This window comes from Gracilinanus agilis, chromosome 1, assembly GCF_016433145.1.
Source record: "Gracilinanus agilis isolate LMUSP501 chromosome 1, AgileGrace, whole genome shotgun sequence".
Lineage (NCBI taxonomy): Eukaryota > Metazoa > Chordata > Mammalia > Didelphimorphia > Didelphidae > Gracilinanus > Gracilinanus agilis.
In genome coordinates, this window is record NC_058130.1 from 146,992,507 (window position 1) to 147,007,691 (window position 15,185).

General features: G+C 39.0%; 1 protein-coding gene across 2 annotated transcripts in view; it reads right to left on the bottom strand.

Moving 5' to 3' along the window:
- The window catches only part of PRKCB (protein kinase C beta), a 707,688-nt gene that overhangs the window by 81,683 nt on the left and 610,820 nt on the right, over positions 1 to 15,185 (bottom strand). For both annotated transcript variants that reach the window (XM_044658176.1, XM_044658168.1), the window contains exon 16: positions 11,650 to 11,790. In XM_044658176.1, coding sequence (XP_044514111.1) covers positions 11,650 to 11,790 — 141 coding nt within the window. The remainder of the gene's footprint in view (positions 1 to 11,649; positions 11,791 to 15,185) is intronic.

Here is a 15,185-nt window from a genome sequence, read left to right on the forward strand (position 1 = left end):
TAGTTATGCTATTTGCCTTAAGTGAATTCTGTAACTTAGGTTTGCCTCATTTTCCTCATCTGAAAAATGAGCTGGAGAAGGAAATGGCAAACCCCTCCAGTATCTTTGCCAAGAAAACCCCAAATATAGGCACAAAGAGTTGGACATGATTGAAAACAACTGAACAACAATGATGACCACAGCAATAAAAGTGTGATTTTAATTTTGGCGGCTATCTCACAGCTTTTTGCTTAAATTTCCTCAAGATTCGAAAAATCATCTAAAGCATCTGACCTAATTTTCCATGAATGCTCTGTTTTTGGAATTCAGAAGTGAAAGGATTCCCCCACCCTCCTTATCACTTGGTCCTTGAATTATTTCTCCAGACGTAGAAATAAATAAACCAGTATACAAAAAGAACCAACATTCATGTAATACTTTATCAAGACTGAGTGCTTTTTGTCCACTAGTTAGTTCATTCGGTCCTAACAGTCACCTGAAGAGGCTGGTGGTAGTGGACACAAGGAAGGTTTAAATAAAAGCTGATAATCACAGAGCATTAGAGCTTGGTCTCAGAACAAAGAACATAAAATGTCAGAAGTGAAAAGAATCTTAAAACATAGACCATAGAATGCTACAGCTGAAAGGGAGTTAAACCCTGCTCTTTTTTTTTTTTTTTTTTTAACCAGTGAGGACACTGAAGCCTAAAGAGAAGTGACTTTCCTAAGGTCATACAAAATTAGTGACAGGGAGAAAGGTAAAATTCAGGTCACCTGATTACCGAATCAATATTATTTCTGCCAAGGTTTGCCTCCCTGTTTAAATTTAAAATGATATAATTGAGGAACCCAAACTTTGGAATATAATTTCCATAACAAGGTTATGAATTTAATAATAATAATTAGAATCTACATAGTACTTTAAAGTCTGTGAAATGCTTTACAAATATTTTATTTCACAAAACCCTGGAAGGTAGGTGCTATTATTATCCCCAACTTACAGACGAGGACACATTGACTGAGAGAGGATAAGGGATTTGCCCAAAGTCATACAGTCAATGAATCATTGAGGCAGGATTTGAACTCAGGTCTTCATAACTCCAGGTCCAGTAACACTCAGTTGACTTTAGAAATCCAAGCAAAAATGTTCCTAAGGGTTATTTTCCCACAAAACCCTTCTTTCATTGTCAGCTTATATTCACTCTAGGACAGCATCTAGGACAGTAGCAAATAGCTACCTTCTCTTGCAATTTATCTTCCATAGTCTTAAGATCTGTATTGAATCTTTATCACTCTTTCCAGACTAAACATGATTGCCCAGAATCATACAATCTCAAAGAAGGAAATGACTTCAGAGGTTATCTATGACTAAAAGCAGAAATCTCTATACAATACCCACAACAACTAGTCACCTAGGATTCCTCGAAACTCTCCTGTTACAGGGAACTTTCTATTTGATGAGACAGTACCTTCTAGAGTCAGATAGTTCTAAGTACTAAAACATTCTAGTTTTTATGGAGCCTAAATATGCTTCCCTGAAACTTCCATTCATTCAATTGGATCATCAGACATACGGCCCTCTTCCAAATATCCGGAGACGGTGATCTTCAACCCATCCCCAAAACTTGTCATATCCAGGCTAAATGTCTTTGTTCCTTCAATCAATCCTCAAATAAAACAACTTTAACTCCCCTCCCCTTGCCTTTCACTCTTCCCTGGAGCCCTTTAGCTTGTTAATGTTTACTTCCAAAATGTGGTTCCTAAAACTGGATGTGTTTTCAGATATAATTTGACCAAGGTGGATTGGGTTCTTTTGTTCCCTTTGGCACTCTTTAGGGGTCCCTTTCTCTTGGTAACTATCCACCTTCTCCCATCCCAATCCCACACTTGGGTATGTCCTGGGGCAGAAGCACTGACCCTGGTAGCTCCCACGTGGGTTTGTTACCATGGATTGGAGAGGGCAATATATTTTCTGAGCAAAATCTGCAGGCACCAGAAACCTGAACTGATTCAGTTGCACAGATTGCTCTCCCTTGACTGTTACTGAAAGATTTCCCAAGGCAAACCATTAGGAGAGAATCGATAAAGCTTGCTTCCCATTTCAAGGCCTCAGATTGAAAAGGACATTCATCAGGATGCAAGGACACATTGCATAGAGTGAGAAGTGTCTTCGGAAAACATTTTGGACATATCAGAGCCCTTCAGATGAAGGATGCCTAGTACATAACCCTTTGGATGAAGGCTGAGCACTTGGAAAATCTGGAATTGGAGGAGAAAGAAAAGAAGCCAAAAAACAGAAGATAAAAGACAGACCCAAGAGGAATTTATATATGTAAGAGTGAGATGCAGGACACAGTCAAGAATAACAATGACCTTATTACCTGAATCTACAACTGTTTCTCTGCATTGCCATCTTGGTGAGACCTTAAGCAAGTCACTTCCACTTTTTGAACTCCAATTTCTTCTTTGTAAAATGATGAAGTAAGATTAGAATACCTCTAAAGTTTCTGATGGTTCTAACTATTTTCTAAGGCCCTTTCCAATTTGAAGTTTTGTGTTCTAAAGTCCTTTCCTGCCCTAATATTTTATGAGCTTTATCTACCATCATCTTGGGATTTAACTACTAATGCCAGGGGCAGCAAGATGGCTCAGTGGATTGAGGGCCAGGTCTAGAGATGTGAGTTCCTGTGTTTACATCTGACCTGAGACACTTCTTAGCTGTGTGACTCTGGGCAAGTCACTTTACACCCATTGCCTAGCCCTTCCCACTCTTCTGCCTTAGAACTAGTATATAGTATTGATTCTAAGATGGAAGGTAAGGGTTTAAAATGTTCATAGCCATCTCAAATTCAACATATCTAAAATGGAACGTTTTATTTTTCTACCTTAATCCATCTCTTCTCCAAACTTTTAAATTTTCTTTGAAGGTAACCACCATTCTTTTAGTCACCAGTTTTTTTTATGGCATCATCCTCGACTCCTCACCTTCCTTTAATCCACATATCCTACCAGTTGCTAAGTTTTGTTGATCCAATCTTCACAGAATCTCTTGGTATCCATTACCTCTTCTCCACTTGCATAGTCAGCACCCTAGTTCAGAATGTTGTCACTTCATACCTGATCTATTGTTCTTTAACTGGTCTCCTTGCTTCCTCTTCTTTCTCTAATTCATTCTCCGCTCAGTTGCCAAAATATTTTGAAAGAGTACACACTGATCCATGTTGCTCCTCTGCTCTTTTTCTGACCCTTATTTTTTGTGGCACCTATGTTGGGTACCCTATTGCTGCCATACTCCTTTTAAAAAACATCTAAACCTAGGATTTTATGGGTATGGTGAATTTCCAGTAAGTAGGTGGAGAAAAGGAATTCTCTCCACTGATGCATAATGGCAAGTGTTGGTTCTGGGATTTATGTTCTAAGAAGGATTACCAAGAGCCACTAAGTAGTTAAATAAGATGTCCAAGATTCTCCATTATTGCATGTGAAGGCAGGACTTGAATTCAGGGCTTCCTGACTCCAAACCTGGCCCTTTATCTGCTGCAGTATGTTGTTTCTCAAACTCCTTGGCTTGGTACAATTTGGATTTCATTTACCCTTTTCAGTCCCTGATATATATCAGGGACTGAAAAGGGTCTTTTTAAAACAAAGTCTACATTTAATTCATTCTGGACTATGAGCTGCCACCCCAATGTGATCCATCTCTTATCTCTAAGCATTCCTAAAAGCCATTCTCCATATATGCACGCTAACAGCATCTTTCTTTGCTTCTCAGAAGACTTTTTCTTTCTTTAAAGACTCAACTCAGCTTCCACTTCCTTGGTGAAACTTTCTCTTATTTCCCTCTCCCTTTCCACCCTGCCTGAATTGTTGGTGCGTTCTCTCCAAGATTTTTATGCTTATTAAGACATGCCGTCTCTTCTGAGCAAGATGTAAACCCCTTGAGGGGCAAGAGCAGTGTGTGTGTGTGTATTTCAGAACCTTACACAGTGGCTAGGTGCCTTGCCACCTCTGAAATTTTATGTTCTAACAGTCTTTTAGCTCTAACATTTTTATATTCTATGATTCCAAAGAAACTCTACCACCTGATAGGACTATAATTTACATTCCCTTCATGTATAGCTTGCTGGTTGTCAAGGTTGCTATTCCCTTTTTGGGTTCTTTTATCCCATGGAGCTTTGGCATTCTTTGAAGACCAGTTTGGAAATCTTTCCAAAGAGAGTGCCCCTTTCCTAAGTATGGATCCCGTATCCCTCTGGTGCCCATGAAGATCGGGGTACTCTCGAGGGGCTTGCTCAACAACACTACAGCTATGCTATATTTCTGTGTGATTTCAAACAAAGACCTCGGAGGAGCCATTTGCCTCTGGAATAGAGAGGGCTGAAAACAACCTTTAGAATCCTTTTTTGAAATTATTTTCCTGAGTATACAATAATAGCACGCTTTATTGCTCTTTGAATATTATTCTGTTATTGCTACTTGATTTTTCTATTACAACACTTGGTTTAATAGCATCCATGAATCAATAAGTCCTGACAGATGAATTTATTCCTTTTAATATCCTTTATGTAACATATTCTTGTGCTTCTGCTTTACCATAAGCCACCGGAAACCCATGGCATATACAACAGGTAGATAAGAGAACAGAGGTGGGAGGAGGGAGGCCAGATGGTGCTACCCTAGGGGTGGGTGGGTCGCAATAGGAATTCCAAGCTGTGGAATGTGTGTGTGAGTGTGTGTGCTTGTCATTTAACTGCCAGAGGGAAATCATGGTGGGGAAAGTATCTACCAAGACAGAACTATAACTATTCTGCAACTTACAGGAGGGTTGCTTGATGTGGTGGCGGTGGTGGTGGTTCAGTTGTGTCTGATGCTTCATGACCTCATTTTTTGAGGGGCTGTTTCTTGGCAAAAATATTGAAGTGGTTTGTTATTTCCTTCCCCAGCTCATTTTATAGATTGAGGAAACTTAGGCAAATCAGGTTAAGTGACTTGCCCAGGGTCACAAAGGTAGCGTCTGAGGCCAGATTTGCCTAGGTATCAAGCGTTAAAGTGACTTTCTCAGGGTCAAACAGCTTGTATGTGTTAGCAGCAGGACTTGAAATTAAGACTTAGTGACTCTAAGGCCATCACTCTGAATGAAACACCTCAGTGCCTGGGAGAAAGGGTCTTAGAATCAAATAAATATCTCAGCACACAGAACACAGAATGCCACAACTGAAATTGTTCCCTTGTGGTAAATTTATACTCAGAGGAGAAGATCCTATACTACTGGTAGTGTCTAAAGTCTGAAGACTGAACTTTTTCTTCAATGGCACACAGTAGAAAGACGAGGACCTTGAGTTCTCAAAGTCTATGCCCATGGAGTAAAAGCTATCATAAGCCTGAGAGTTCCCACTGGAAACGGTCCTTCCCTTCCCAACCTTGAATGCCTGATGTCTCCCATTTATGCTTAACATCTTAAATCTTGACTTTTGTACCAGGATCTCCTAGACTTAGAGTCTCCTTAAAGTCAGGGACGACAGCTCATTTTATCTTTCTGTCTCCAAAACCAAGCACAGTAGCCAGCATATAGTAGTAGTTTATGATGACAGTTTATAATGCTAGTAAATACTGGCATACTGAGTTTGACTACTACCTCAGGCACTTAGTAGTTGTGTGTGACTTTGGAAAAATCATCTAAGTCACTATGATTGCCTCAGTTTCCTTATCTGTAAAATGGGAATGATATAGTACATACCTACTTGCTGTGAGGGTCAAATAATGCAAATAAAAACATTATTTATAAAGTGCTTTTAAATCGTAATGCTATTCTGATATCACTGTTTCATTTCTTCTGTCTACTGTCTACTGCAGAATAAGTAACTCGCGAGGAGCTGAGCATCATCTCTAACTCCAAGGAGCAAGAGGACAGGAGGGCATTTCTCCTAAGAATTCCATCTTTGAGGAGACTTCCTTGTCTAGTTTACAGCAATCATTGTGGAATATGGTACAACAACCACATTTGCAGCTAGGAGAAGACAGGACTTATTGGAAAAGACCCTGATGTTCGGAAAGATTGAAGACAGAAGGAGAAGGGGATGGCAGAGCTTGAGATGGATAGACAATGCCATAGAAATCATGAAGGTGAATTTGAACAAACTTCAAGAGATAGTGAAGGAAAGAAGGGCCTGGCTTGTTATGGCACATGGGGTTATGAAGAGTCAGACATGACTGAATAACAGAATGACAGAAACAAAACTTTGAATTGTGGCTGGGGGGTTGGGTGTCCTCTTATATTGCTCAGAAAGCTTGGAAATCTTCTCCCAAAGGGAGAGACCCTTTTTTTCCTCCCAGGGTCTAAGACTTCCTAATTATTGAGCCTCCTTTTTTTTGAACCCTTATCTTCTGACTTAGAATTAGCATTGTGTCTTGGTTCCAAGGCAGAAGAGTAGTAAGGGTTAAGAGACTTGCCCAGGATCACACAGCTAAGAAGTATCTGAGGTCAGATTCAGGGCCTCCTATCTCTGGGCCTGACTCAGTCCAATGAGCCATCCAGCTATCCCACCTTGAACTTATTTTTTGTTAATCAGGCTTCATGTCAAGCCTTTTCTCAAACAACTTAGGAGCCAATTTTAAGTGGATTTCTCAGCAAGGAGACATTTTTCCCACCTTTCCTCCATGTGGCACTTCAGGGATCCATGCCTGAAGCACAGTATGCAGCGTGACTGTTGTTCAGAGACCTGGTTGTTGGAAGAAGTTACATAGGATGCTTCACATCTACCCAGTTAAAGGGCATAGCACACGACATATCCCAGGTATGAGATGGAATCCTTTTCATGCCAGTATAATAATGTCATTGGATCATCCAGGAGTCTGCAGATTATCATAAAGGGCTAAATCTCCCTGCTCCCAAGACTTAGGAATGGTTTTAAAATTTTTAATGAGACTTTAGAAATCACCAAGGCCCACTTCCATCTTTTTAGAGTTGGAAACGGATCTCCTGATGGGTGAGAAGGTATTTAATGCTGAAAGTCTTGTAGCTACCAAGTACAAGAGCTGGGATTCAAACCCAGGCCTTCTGATCTGGTGTTTTCTGTTATATGATATCTTTCTGTTTTTTTTTTTCTAGAGGTACCAATCATTTGGGATGTGAAGGTACAGGAGAGAAGATGAAATATCATTTTAATTAACCAGGGTCCTATTTACATGGCTGGTATTTCAAGGGTGATGTCAGGGAATATCAGTTGGAAGGACCTAATCAAGCTGAAAAGGTTTGGGGTAGAGGCCCAAGGACAGATAGCATCTCTGCCAGTTGAGCTATGAAATTCAGAGCAACTCCACCTCGCATGATCAAGTTGTCATGTGCATCGGCAGAAGGAATGAACACCCACCCTGAGAAGCCTGAAGATCTTTGGAAGTGTTGTACACATGGTAATTGGTCTGAACTAAGCCCTTTTGCATTTATTAGAGTTGTTATATCAGTCAGTTAATTAACTTCAGCAAGGCATTTAACAAAGGCCCTTATGAGATCTGTGTACAATGGAGAAATATGACTTTGATAATAGTATTGTGAGTTGGACCTTGAGATGACTGAATAACCAAAGTCTCAAAGGGCTGGTCAACACAGAGGTGAGCCTCTAGTGGAGGGCCTTAGGGCTCAGTTTTATCCAACATTTTGAATAATGGCTTCTATCCTTTTTGGGGTTCATGTTTCCTCTATAGTCCTGTGACTTGTCAATCCCAGATTTGCCACTTGTTAACCAATGCACCCTTGCACAAGACACTTAACCGCTTTGGGCCTCAGCTTCTTCAATTGTCAGATTAGGGAGCTGGATGAGATCACTTCTAAAGTGGCTTCCAGCTCCAGACGATCTATGACCTTCTGTCTTGGAACTGGGAGCTATTGGGGTCCTCGTTCTGCCTCTGACTGGCTACCTGACCAGAGTCAAGTCATTTAATTTCTTGTATTCTTCATATGTAAAGAAGGGGATAGTTATATCTGTATTACCTATATAATGAAGCTATTGCGGTTAGAAAAGTACATATTATGTAGCAAAACATATAACATATACACAAATGTGAATATCTACACATATGCATCCACATATACATACTTAAAAGTCTTAGTGCAATTTCAAGCTTTAATAGATTAAAACTTCACTGAGATTTTTGAAATATTATGTATAGGATATGTGTATGTGTAAGTATACAAAATGTTTTTCATACTCATGAAAAATATTCCAGAGATTAGGATGAAGATATGGATAGATTGATGACCAAATATGGAGATGATGCAAAGATAAGAGAGATAGCCAATATGTTAAATGATTGAATAAAATAAAATCTCAATGGGAAGGAATAATGAATCCAAATGAGGAAGTGAAATGTATTTTTTAATATTTAGGATCATTGATATGTAGATTTAGAGTTGAAAGGAAACTTGAAGGACATCAAGTCATTTTACTGATGAAGAAACTGAGGCAAAAAGGACTGTCTTGACAACAGCTAGTGTCTGAGATAGAATATGAACCCAGGTCTTCCTGACTCCAAGTCTGGACCTGTCTCCACTATACTTCAAGGACTTGTGATGGTGTCCATGTAAATAATCCATCTACTGACTCAGACTGAAAACTTTCCATGCTTTTGTCCAGAGGCATCCTACACATGACCAGTGGGCAGCATGTCTGCATCACTCCCAACTGCTACCTGAACCATATTAAGAGTTAATTGGACAACATTTAACTGATTAAATAAAATATAATAAAATAGAGATAATTTTACATTTTAAATCTAAGTCAACATATGGCCTTGCAGGGATCCTTTTTTGGGATTAATGGTCCCTATCTCTATTTGAGTTTGATCCTATTGCTTTAGTTGACCATCTTTGAGAGGGTCATAATCCTCATGAGTTGGCATGTTTGAAAAAAACCAACAACCATCACTTGGTATCCAACTTTCCAGCGATGTTTCTCCCTGAACTTAGTTAGGCCCATGCTAGAAATCTTTTCATTTAGGGAAGATCATTCATAACACTGAAAATACTTGTAAGTAAAATACTGCATTTAAGTTTTAAAAAAATTAAATAACAAGAATAGGATCAGAGATATCTGGCTGAAGAGCAGTTTATAGGAAAAGAAAGTCTTGTGACTTTTACTCAATCTGAACTTAATAGGAGCTAAAAGAATGGTACAGTTGCTAAAAATATCAGGAAAATTTTAGTTTGTATTGATAGAAGATCAGGGGGAGATAATAGGCCTATTATATTTTGCCCAGGGCAGAGTACATTTGGAATATTATTTCCAGTTTTGGAAAACTTTAAGATGGATGTTTACAAATTGGTGAAAGGTTCCTTCATTCCAAGAGACATCGAGGCTGTGGAGGTGGGAAGGTATCAGCTGCTTCCAGGAATCATAATAAAGACCCCAGCTTCTCTCTCTCTGTCTATTAGTTTGTAAAAGCAGGTAAGTCCAGACCTCTCAGCTGGGATTCATTAAATTGATTCTCATGCTTAGTTGTTAAGTGATGGGTATTGATAGCAGGGAAAGAAGATGAGCCAAGTCAACCAGGTTATGGAAGAGCCTATGCTCTCTGGGAAGTGTGATTAGCTGAGAGGCTTTCCATTCATGTTTATATTTCTATACCCTTGGGTTGTATGTGTCACCAAGAAAACTCGAGGGCAGTGGGCTGTGTTGTAAACTGTCTGAGCTCTTGGAGACAAATATCTCAGCAAAGGGTTAAGCAATGATGACTGTCACAAGGATAGCAACAGCTGGGGAGACCTTCCTTATTTTTTCAGGCACACCTGTTAGTATTGAGAAATCCTTATAGGTTTGAAATTCTGTCCTATTAAAATATTTGAGGGACTTAGATATAGGTTTTTTCCTAGGAAGAGTAGATTTATTTGGGATATAACTGTTGACTTCAGATATTTCAAGGGCTGTTACTATGGAAGACATGGCAGCTAGGTCATTACAGTGGATAGAGTGCCAGTTCTGGCATCAGGAAGACTTATCTTCCTAAATTCAAATCTGGCCTCAGATACTTAATAACTGTGTGACCTTGGGCAAGTCACTTAACCCTGTTTGTCTCAGTTTCCTCATCTATAAAATGACCTAGAGAAGGAAATGGCAATACACTCCATTATCTTGGCAAGAAAACCCCAAATGGAGTTATGAAGTATTGGAAGCATCTGAATGGCAACCCAAATCCATTGTGAAGTAGGTATTCTATTTGTCTTCAAAGCATACAAAGTTTGAGATTTAATTTTAGCACGAATGAAGCTGAGCCTCTACCAATTAGACATATCCATTAGTGCAACAAGCTACTCTTCAAAGTAGTGAGCTTCCTGACAATAGATATTCAAATTGAAGTTGTCATGATTGTAATAGAAGAGATTCTTACATTGAATGAACTAGACTACCTTAGATTTTCCAAGTTTCTATATGTAATTCTATGATGTTTAAATCTTATAACCTAAGATCAAATTATTTCTACACAATGAAACTGCTAATTAAGTCATAGAGTCCCATTTAAACTAAAAAAAATATTAGACAAAGTTAAGAAACTTGGGTTTAATGCCAGTTTTGCCACTGACTAGCTGCGCAGGTCTTCTAAGGACTTCAGATGCTTTTTTATTATGAAATACAGGGTTGTATTAAATGAGATCTAAAGTCCCTTCTTTACAGTTTGGAAACTCCATGACCTCTGACCTCTAAGAATTAGCCTTCCTAATGGAGGTACGAACACAACCTTAATTAATCAGAGGGTTATTTGTTCTTCCCTGTTGGGTCCTTTACTATGACAAATCCTTTCAAGCACAGGGGGAAAAATTTATAAGTATGCAAGAACATATCCTCATGTGCACACACACACACACACACACACACACACACACACACACACATCACACCCCTTAGAGAACTGTGCAACTTAAGTTCTTAAATTATAAAAGAAAAATTGTCAAAGCTAATCCCACAGCCAAGACCCTTGAGGGGGATGACTAACATTCATAAACTATTCCAACTCCTATTTGTCCTGTGTTTCACCTTGGGCAGAGAAGTGGATCAGAGAATTACCTCGAATTACTGACTCAGACAGCGGGCATGTTTCTGAATTAAATTTAAATATGGTTGAGATAAACAATGTGACCTTTTCAACACCAGTATGAAGAGAAAGTGACATAATCAAACCAAAGGAAAGAACCCAGGTGAAATTAGATTCTTCATCACAGCCCACAAGGAGAGCAGAACTATTTGGCTTGATGAAGAACCAACCAATCTCCAAAAATTTTCACCTAAGACATTTATTATAATTATAACCGTAAAATCAAAACTCAATAGCCCTAATACATTTCTTATAACTCTAAAGGGCAAATGGTCTATGTGGAGAGTTAGAGTTTTAAATCTGTGGGTATGTGCATATTTTTCAGGCATCCATATTTTTTTGGTATTTAAGCCTATGTAGACACATAAAGAACTACAAAAGTATATACATGTCTATGTCTCAGTGACGAAAGTACACATACTCTAAGCAGGAGAGAGAGGGGTGTCAGAGGGTGAGAGAGAGAAGGAAAGAGCAAAAGAAAGAAGAGGGAAGTGAGGTGTGGAGAAAAGGAGAAGAGAGAGAAGGAGACGACAGAAAAAGGAGGGGAGAAAGAGAGGGAGAGAGAAAAAAATGCAAATAGTTGACTTACAGCCTTTGGCTTGTATGGGGGCTGAATCTCCTTGCGTTCAAGTTTCTCCCAGTCAATATACCGGAAAAATGCATGTTCCTTAATATCTCGTTCACCTTCAGGTCCACATCCCAGACGTTTACCTGGGTGCTTGGTCATCAGCTTCAAGAGAAAGAGAAATATTTCATACCGCTGGCTTCAGAAATGGAAATTTAATACACTGAAACACTATTTCACAGCTGAACTAATAAAGAAAATGAATTAAAGAATTTAAAAGGTTTACCCTCCCCACTCCCGTCCATCCTTCATTCAGATGCTCTTGCCAGCATCTGTCTGCCCCTCATAATCAACATCAGTAATTTTTTAAAAAACCTTTCCCTTCCCTCTTAGAATCAATACTATGTATCAGTTCTAAGGCAAAAGAGCAGTAAGGGCTAGGTAATGGGGGTTAAGTGACTTGCCCAGGGTCACACAGCTAGGAAATGTCTGAGGCCAGATTTGAACCTGGCTCTCCTATCCATTGAGCCAACTAGCTGCCTGCCCGCTCAGCATCAAGATATAATGCAACTTTATCTCAAAGAGAAATTTCTCAAACAGAATCAAGTTGCAACCTAGTCAAATATAAGCTCTTTGAGGAGTTGTTTTTCATTTGGTATTACCAGTGTTCAGCATAGGAGCTTGGACATTTTAATTCTGGAAAAAGATCTGTGACATCTTTAATGGAGAGAATTCCTGATGTGAAAGTTTCTTCTACCAATTCAGATCTCCACCTGCTTTCCAACTTAGAGAGCTTCCTGGAGCAGCACTGAGAAGGTAGTGAACTTACCCAGGATCACACAGCCAGTATGTGTCAGGGATGGGGGCCATCTTGACCCCAGCTAGGTCTTCCTAATTGCATGGCAAGTTCTCTTTCTACCATTGCGTAGTGCTGTGTTACCCAGTGCCTTAAATGCAGAAAGTACTTAATAAATGTCTGTTGAGTTGGTTTGATTTTTAACTGTTGGACAACTTAAATATAGCCGTCTCTTCTAGGAACAAATTTTGGGAAGCTACAGGTATAATTCATAAGGACAGCTTTGAATCCTTCAAATTTCATGCCTGCAAAATCTGTAGTGGAAGTTTTGTTGAGCCCACTCAGATACCATTTGTAAATCTCTAAATAATAAAATCACTGTAGAATGTTAGAATTGGAAGACATCTTAGAGTAGATCTAATGACCCCTCTCCTCCATTTTTCATATAAGAAAACTGGGACCCAGAAAAGAGAAGAGACTCAGTCAAGGCAAATAAGAATCAAACCCAGGATCCTATGTCTTAGTCTGGGGCTCACTCCACTAGATATGGCTGCTTCTCTTAACTAACTGCCAAAATATTACAGCAAACATTGGTCACCAGTAATTACTTTTTAAAGCTCATTAAATAGTCAAAACACACATAGCTCTTTTTTTCCTGGATCACACACTCAATTCCACTGAGATTTCTCTGGTTTGCTGTTTAAATTACTTAGTTATCAACCTGACATCTTTGTATCTTTGAGCTAGTGCAAAAAAAAAAAAAAAACCCAAGATGAATAGCAGTTCTGAGGCACAAACAAAACAGCCTTCCTTTTTTAAACCAGTCTAAAATGGTGTGAAAATGTATTTGATCTTGAGTCTTCAATATATTTGGGGGCAATTGTGAAAGGTAGCTGTGTGGTAAAATGAGTATTAGGCAGTGAGCAAGAATATCTAGGCTTCAACCTTTTCCTTTGCCACTCACTATTTATAAGAATGACCTTGAAAGGGCAAGTCAATTTACCTTTCTGCATCTCAGTTTTTTCATCTGAAAAATGGGATGCATTACTAATTTCTCAAACACACACACATATGCACACACACATATATATGTATATACACATCCTATTTAAATGGTCCTAATATCTCAGGGATCTAAGTCCAGTCCAGATGCTTCCTTCTCTAAAGTCCCCTTTGCTTTGGGTTTCATAAAGAACACAAATGTTTTGAAACATTTTGGGGCTATAAACCTTGACATTTACTAGCTGTGTGACCCTGGACAAGATACTTAACCCAGTTTGCCTCAGTTTTCTCATCTGTGAAATGAGGTGGAGAAGGAAAAGGCAAACCACTCCTTTATCTTTGCCAAGAATATCCCAAATGGATGTAGACTCTAAATGGCCACCCTAGAACAATTATCAATAATATGGAAATAGGTCTTGATTGATGACACATGAAGAAACCAGTGGAAATGTGCATCGGCTATGGAGGGGAGGTGTTGGGGGGGGAGAGAGTAAGAGCATGAATCATGTAACCATGGAAAAATTTTTTTTCTAAAAAATAAAATTTAAAAAAAGAATATCCCAAATGGGGTCATGAGGAGTCAGACATGACTGAAACAACTGAACAACAAATTTTACTCAGGCTGGAAGTACAAGGGATATTCATAGGCTAGATCCCACTGTTGATTGGTAGAGAAGTTTTGTCCAGTTCTGGTTTTGACTTGGGCCATTTACCCCACCATAGGTAGCCTAATAGCCTCTTGCTCCCAGGGCTTCATCTTACTGCTGTCAGACTTAGTGTGGAATTTGATTGACTTTAATCCTAGTACAACTCAGAATTCCCAAGTTCATGTATTCAATGAGTCCCTGGTAGCAGGGACTACAGGTAAGCACCACGACGCTTGCTTAGGATGGCCATTTTTGAATGGTGTGGGCCAGAGAGAGTTTTTTGGAAGAGGTGACAATTTAGTTGGGTTGCATATAAAGTGCCTCCATGATCAATAGGTGGAGAAGGGAAAGAACATTTTAAGCATAAAGAATGTGAGTTGATGTTAAGAAGTAGAAAAAAAAGAATGTATTGCCAGGAACCCAGGTAGTGAGTTCCCTCTCATTGAAAGTCTTTAAGCAAAGGTTGGATAGACTAATTTTGAGTATACTATAGAAGGCATTTCTTTACTAGCTATAATTTAGAGTAGCTTCTTCCATATCTGGAATCCTGTGTTTTTGTGAACTAGGTAGTATGTACTGTTTCCTATAGGGAACAGTAAGTAATCTAATTCGGGTGGAATGTAAATGGCAGTATTGGATCATCCAATGGTGAGTATGATAATTTCCTAATCAAAAAATGGAGCTCAATAAATAGTTTCTCCATCAGATGCAGTGTTAGAATTCCATATTAATGGAAGTCATCATGGAAGAATGGAAAGAGAGCTCTCCCTGGAGCCAGGAAGACCTGGGTTCAGGTGCCATGTCTGACACATACATGTTGCATGATCCTAGGGATGTTACGATCACTCAGTGCCCCAGGTAAAGCTTTAATATTCAGTTAATTAATTGCAGAGAATGTAGTAGAAATAGCTTCTTCATCTGGGAGTTTTCTATACAATGAAATCACTGATTTGGTCCCTGATTCTATCCATACATGTCTTAAAAGTGTTCATACATTTTGAGATAGATATTGATAGAGGAATAGAGAGATAGATCTTGATAGATAGATAGATAGACAGGCAGATAGATAAGAAAGAAAGAAAGAAAGAAAGAAAGAAAGAAAGAAAGAAAGAAAG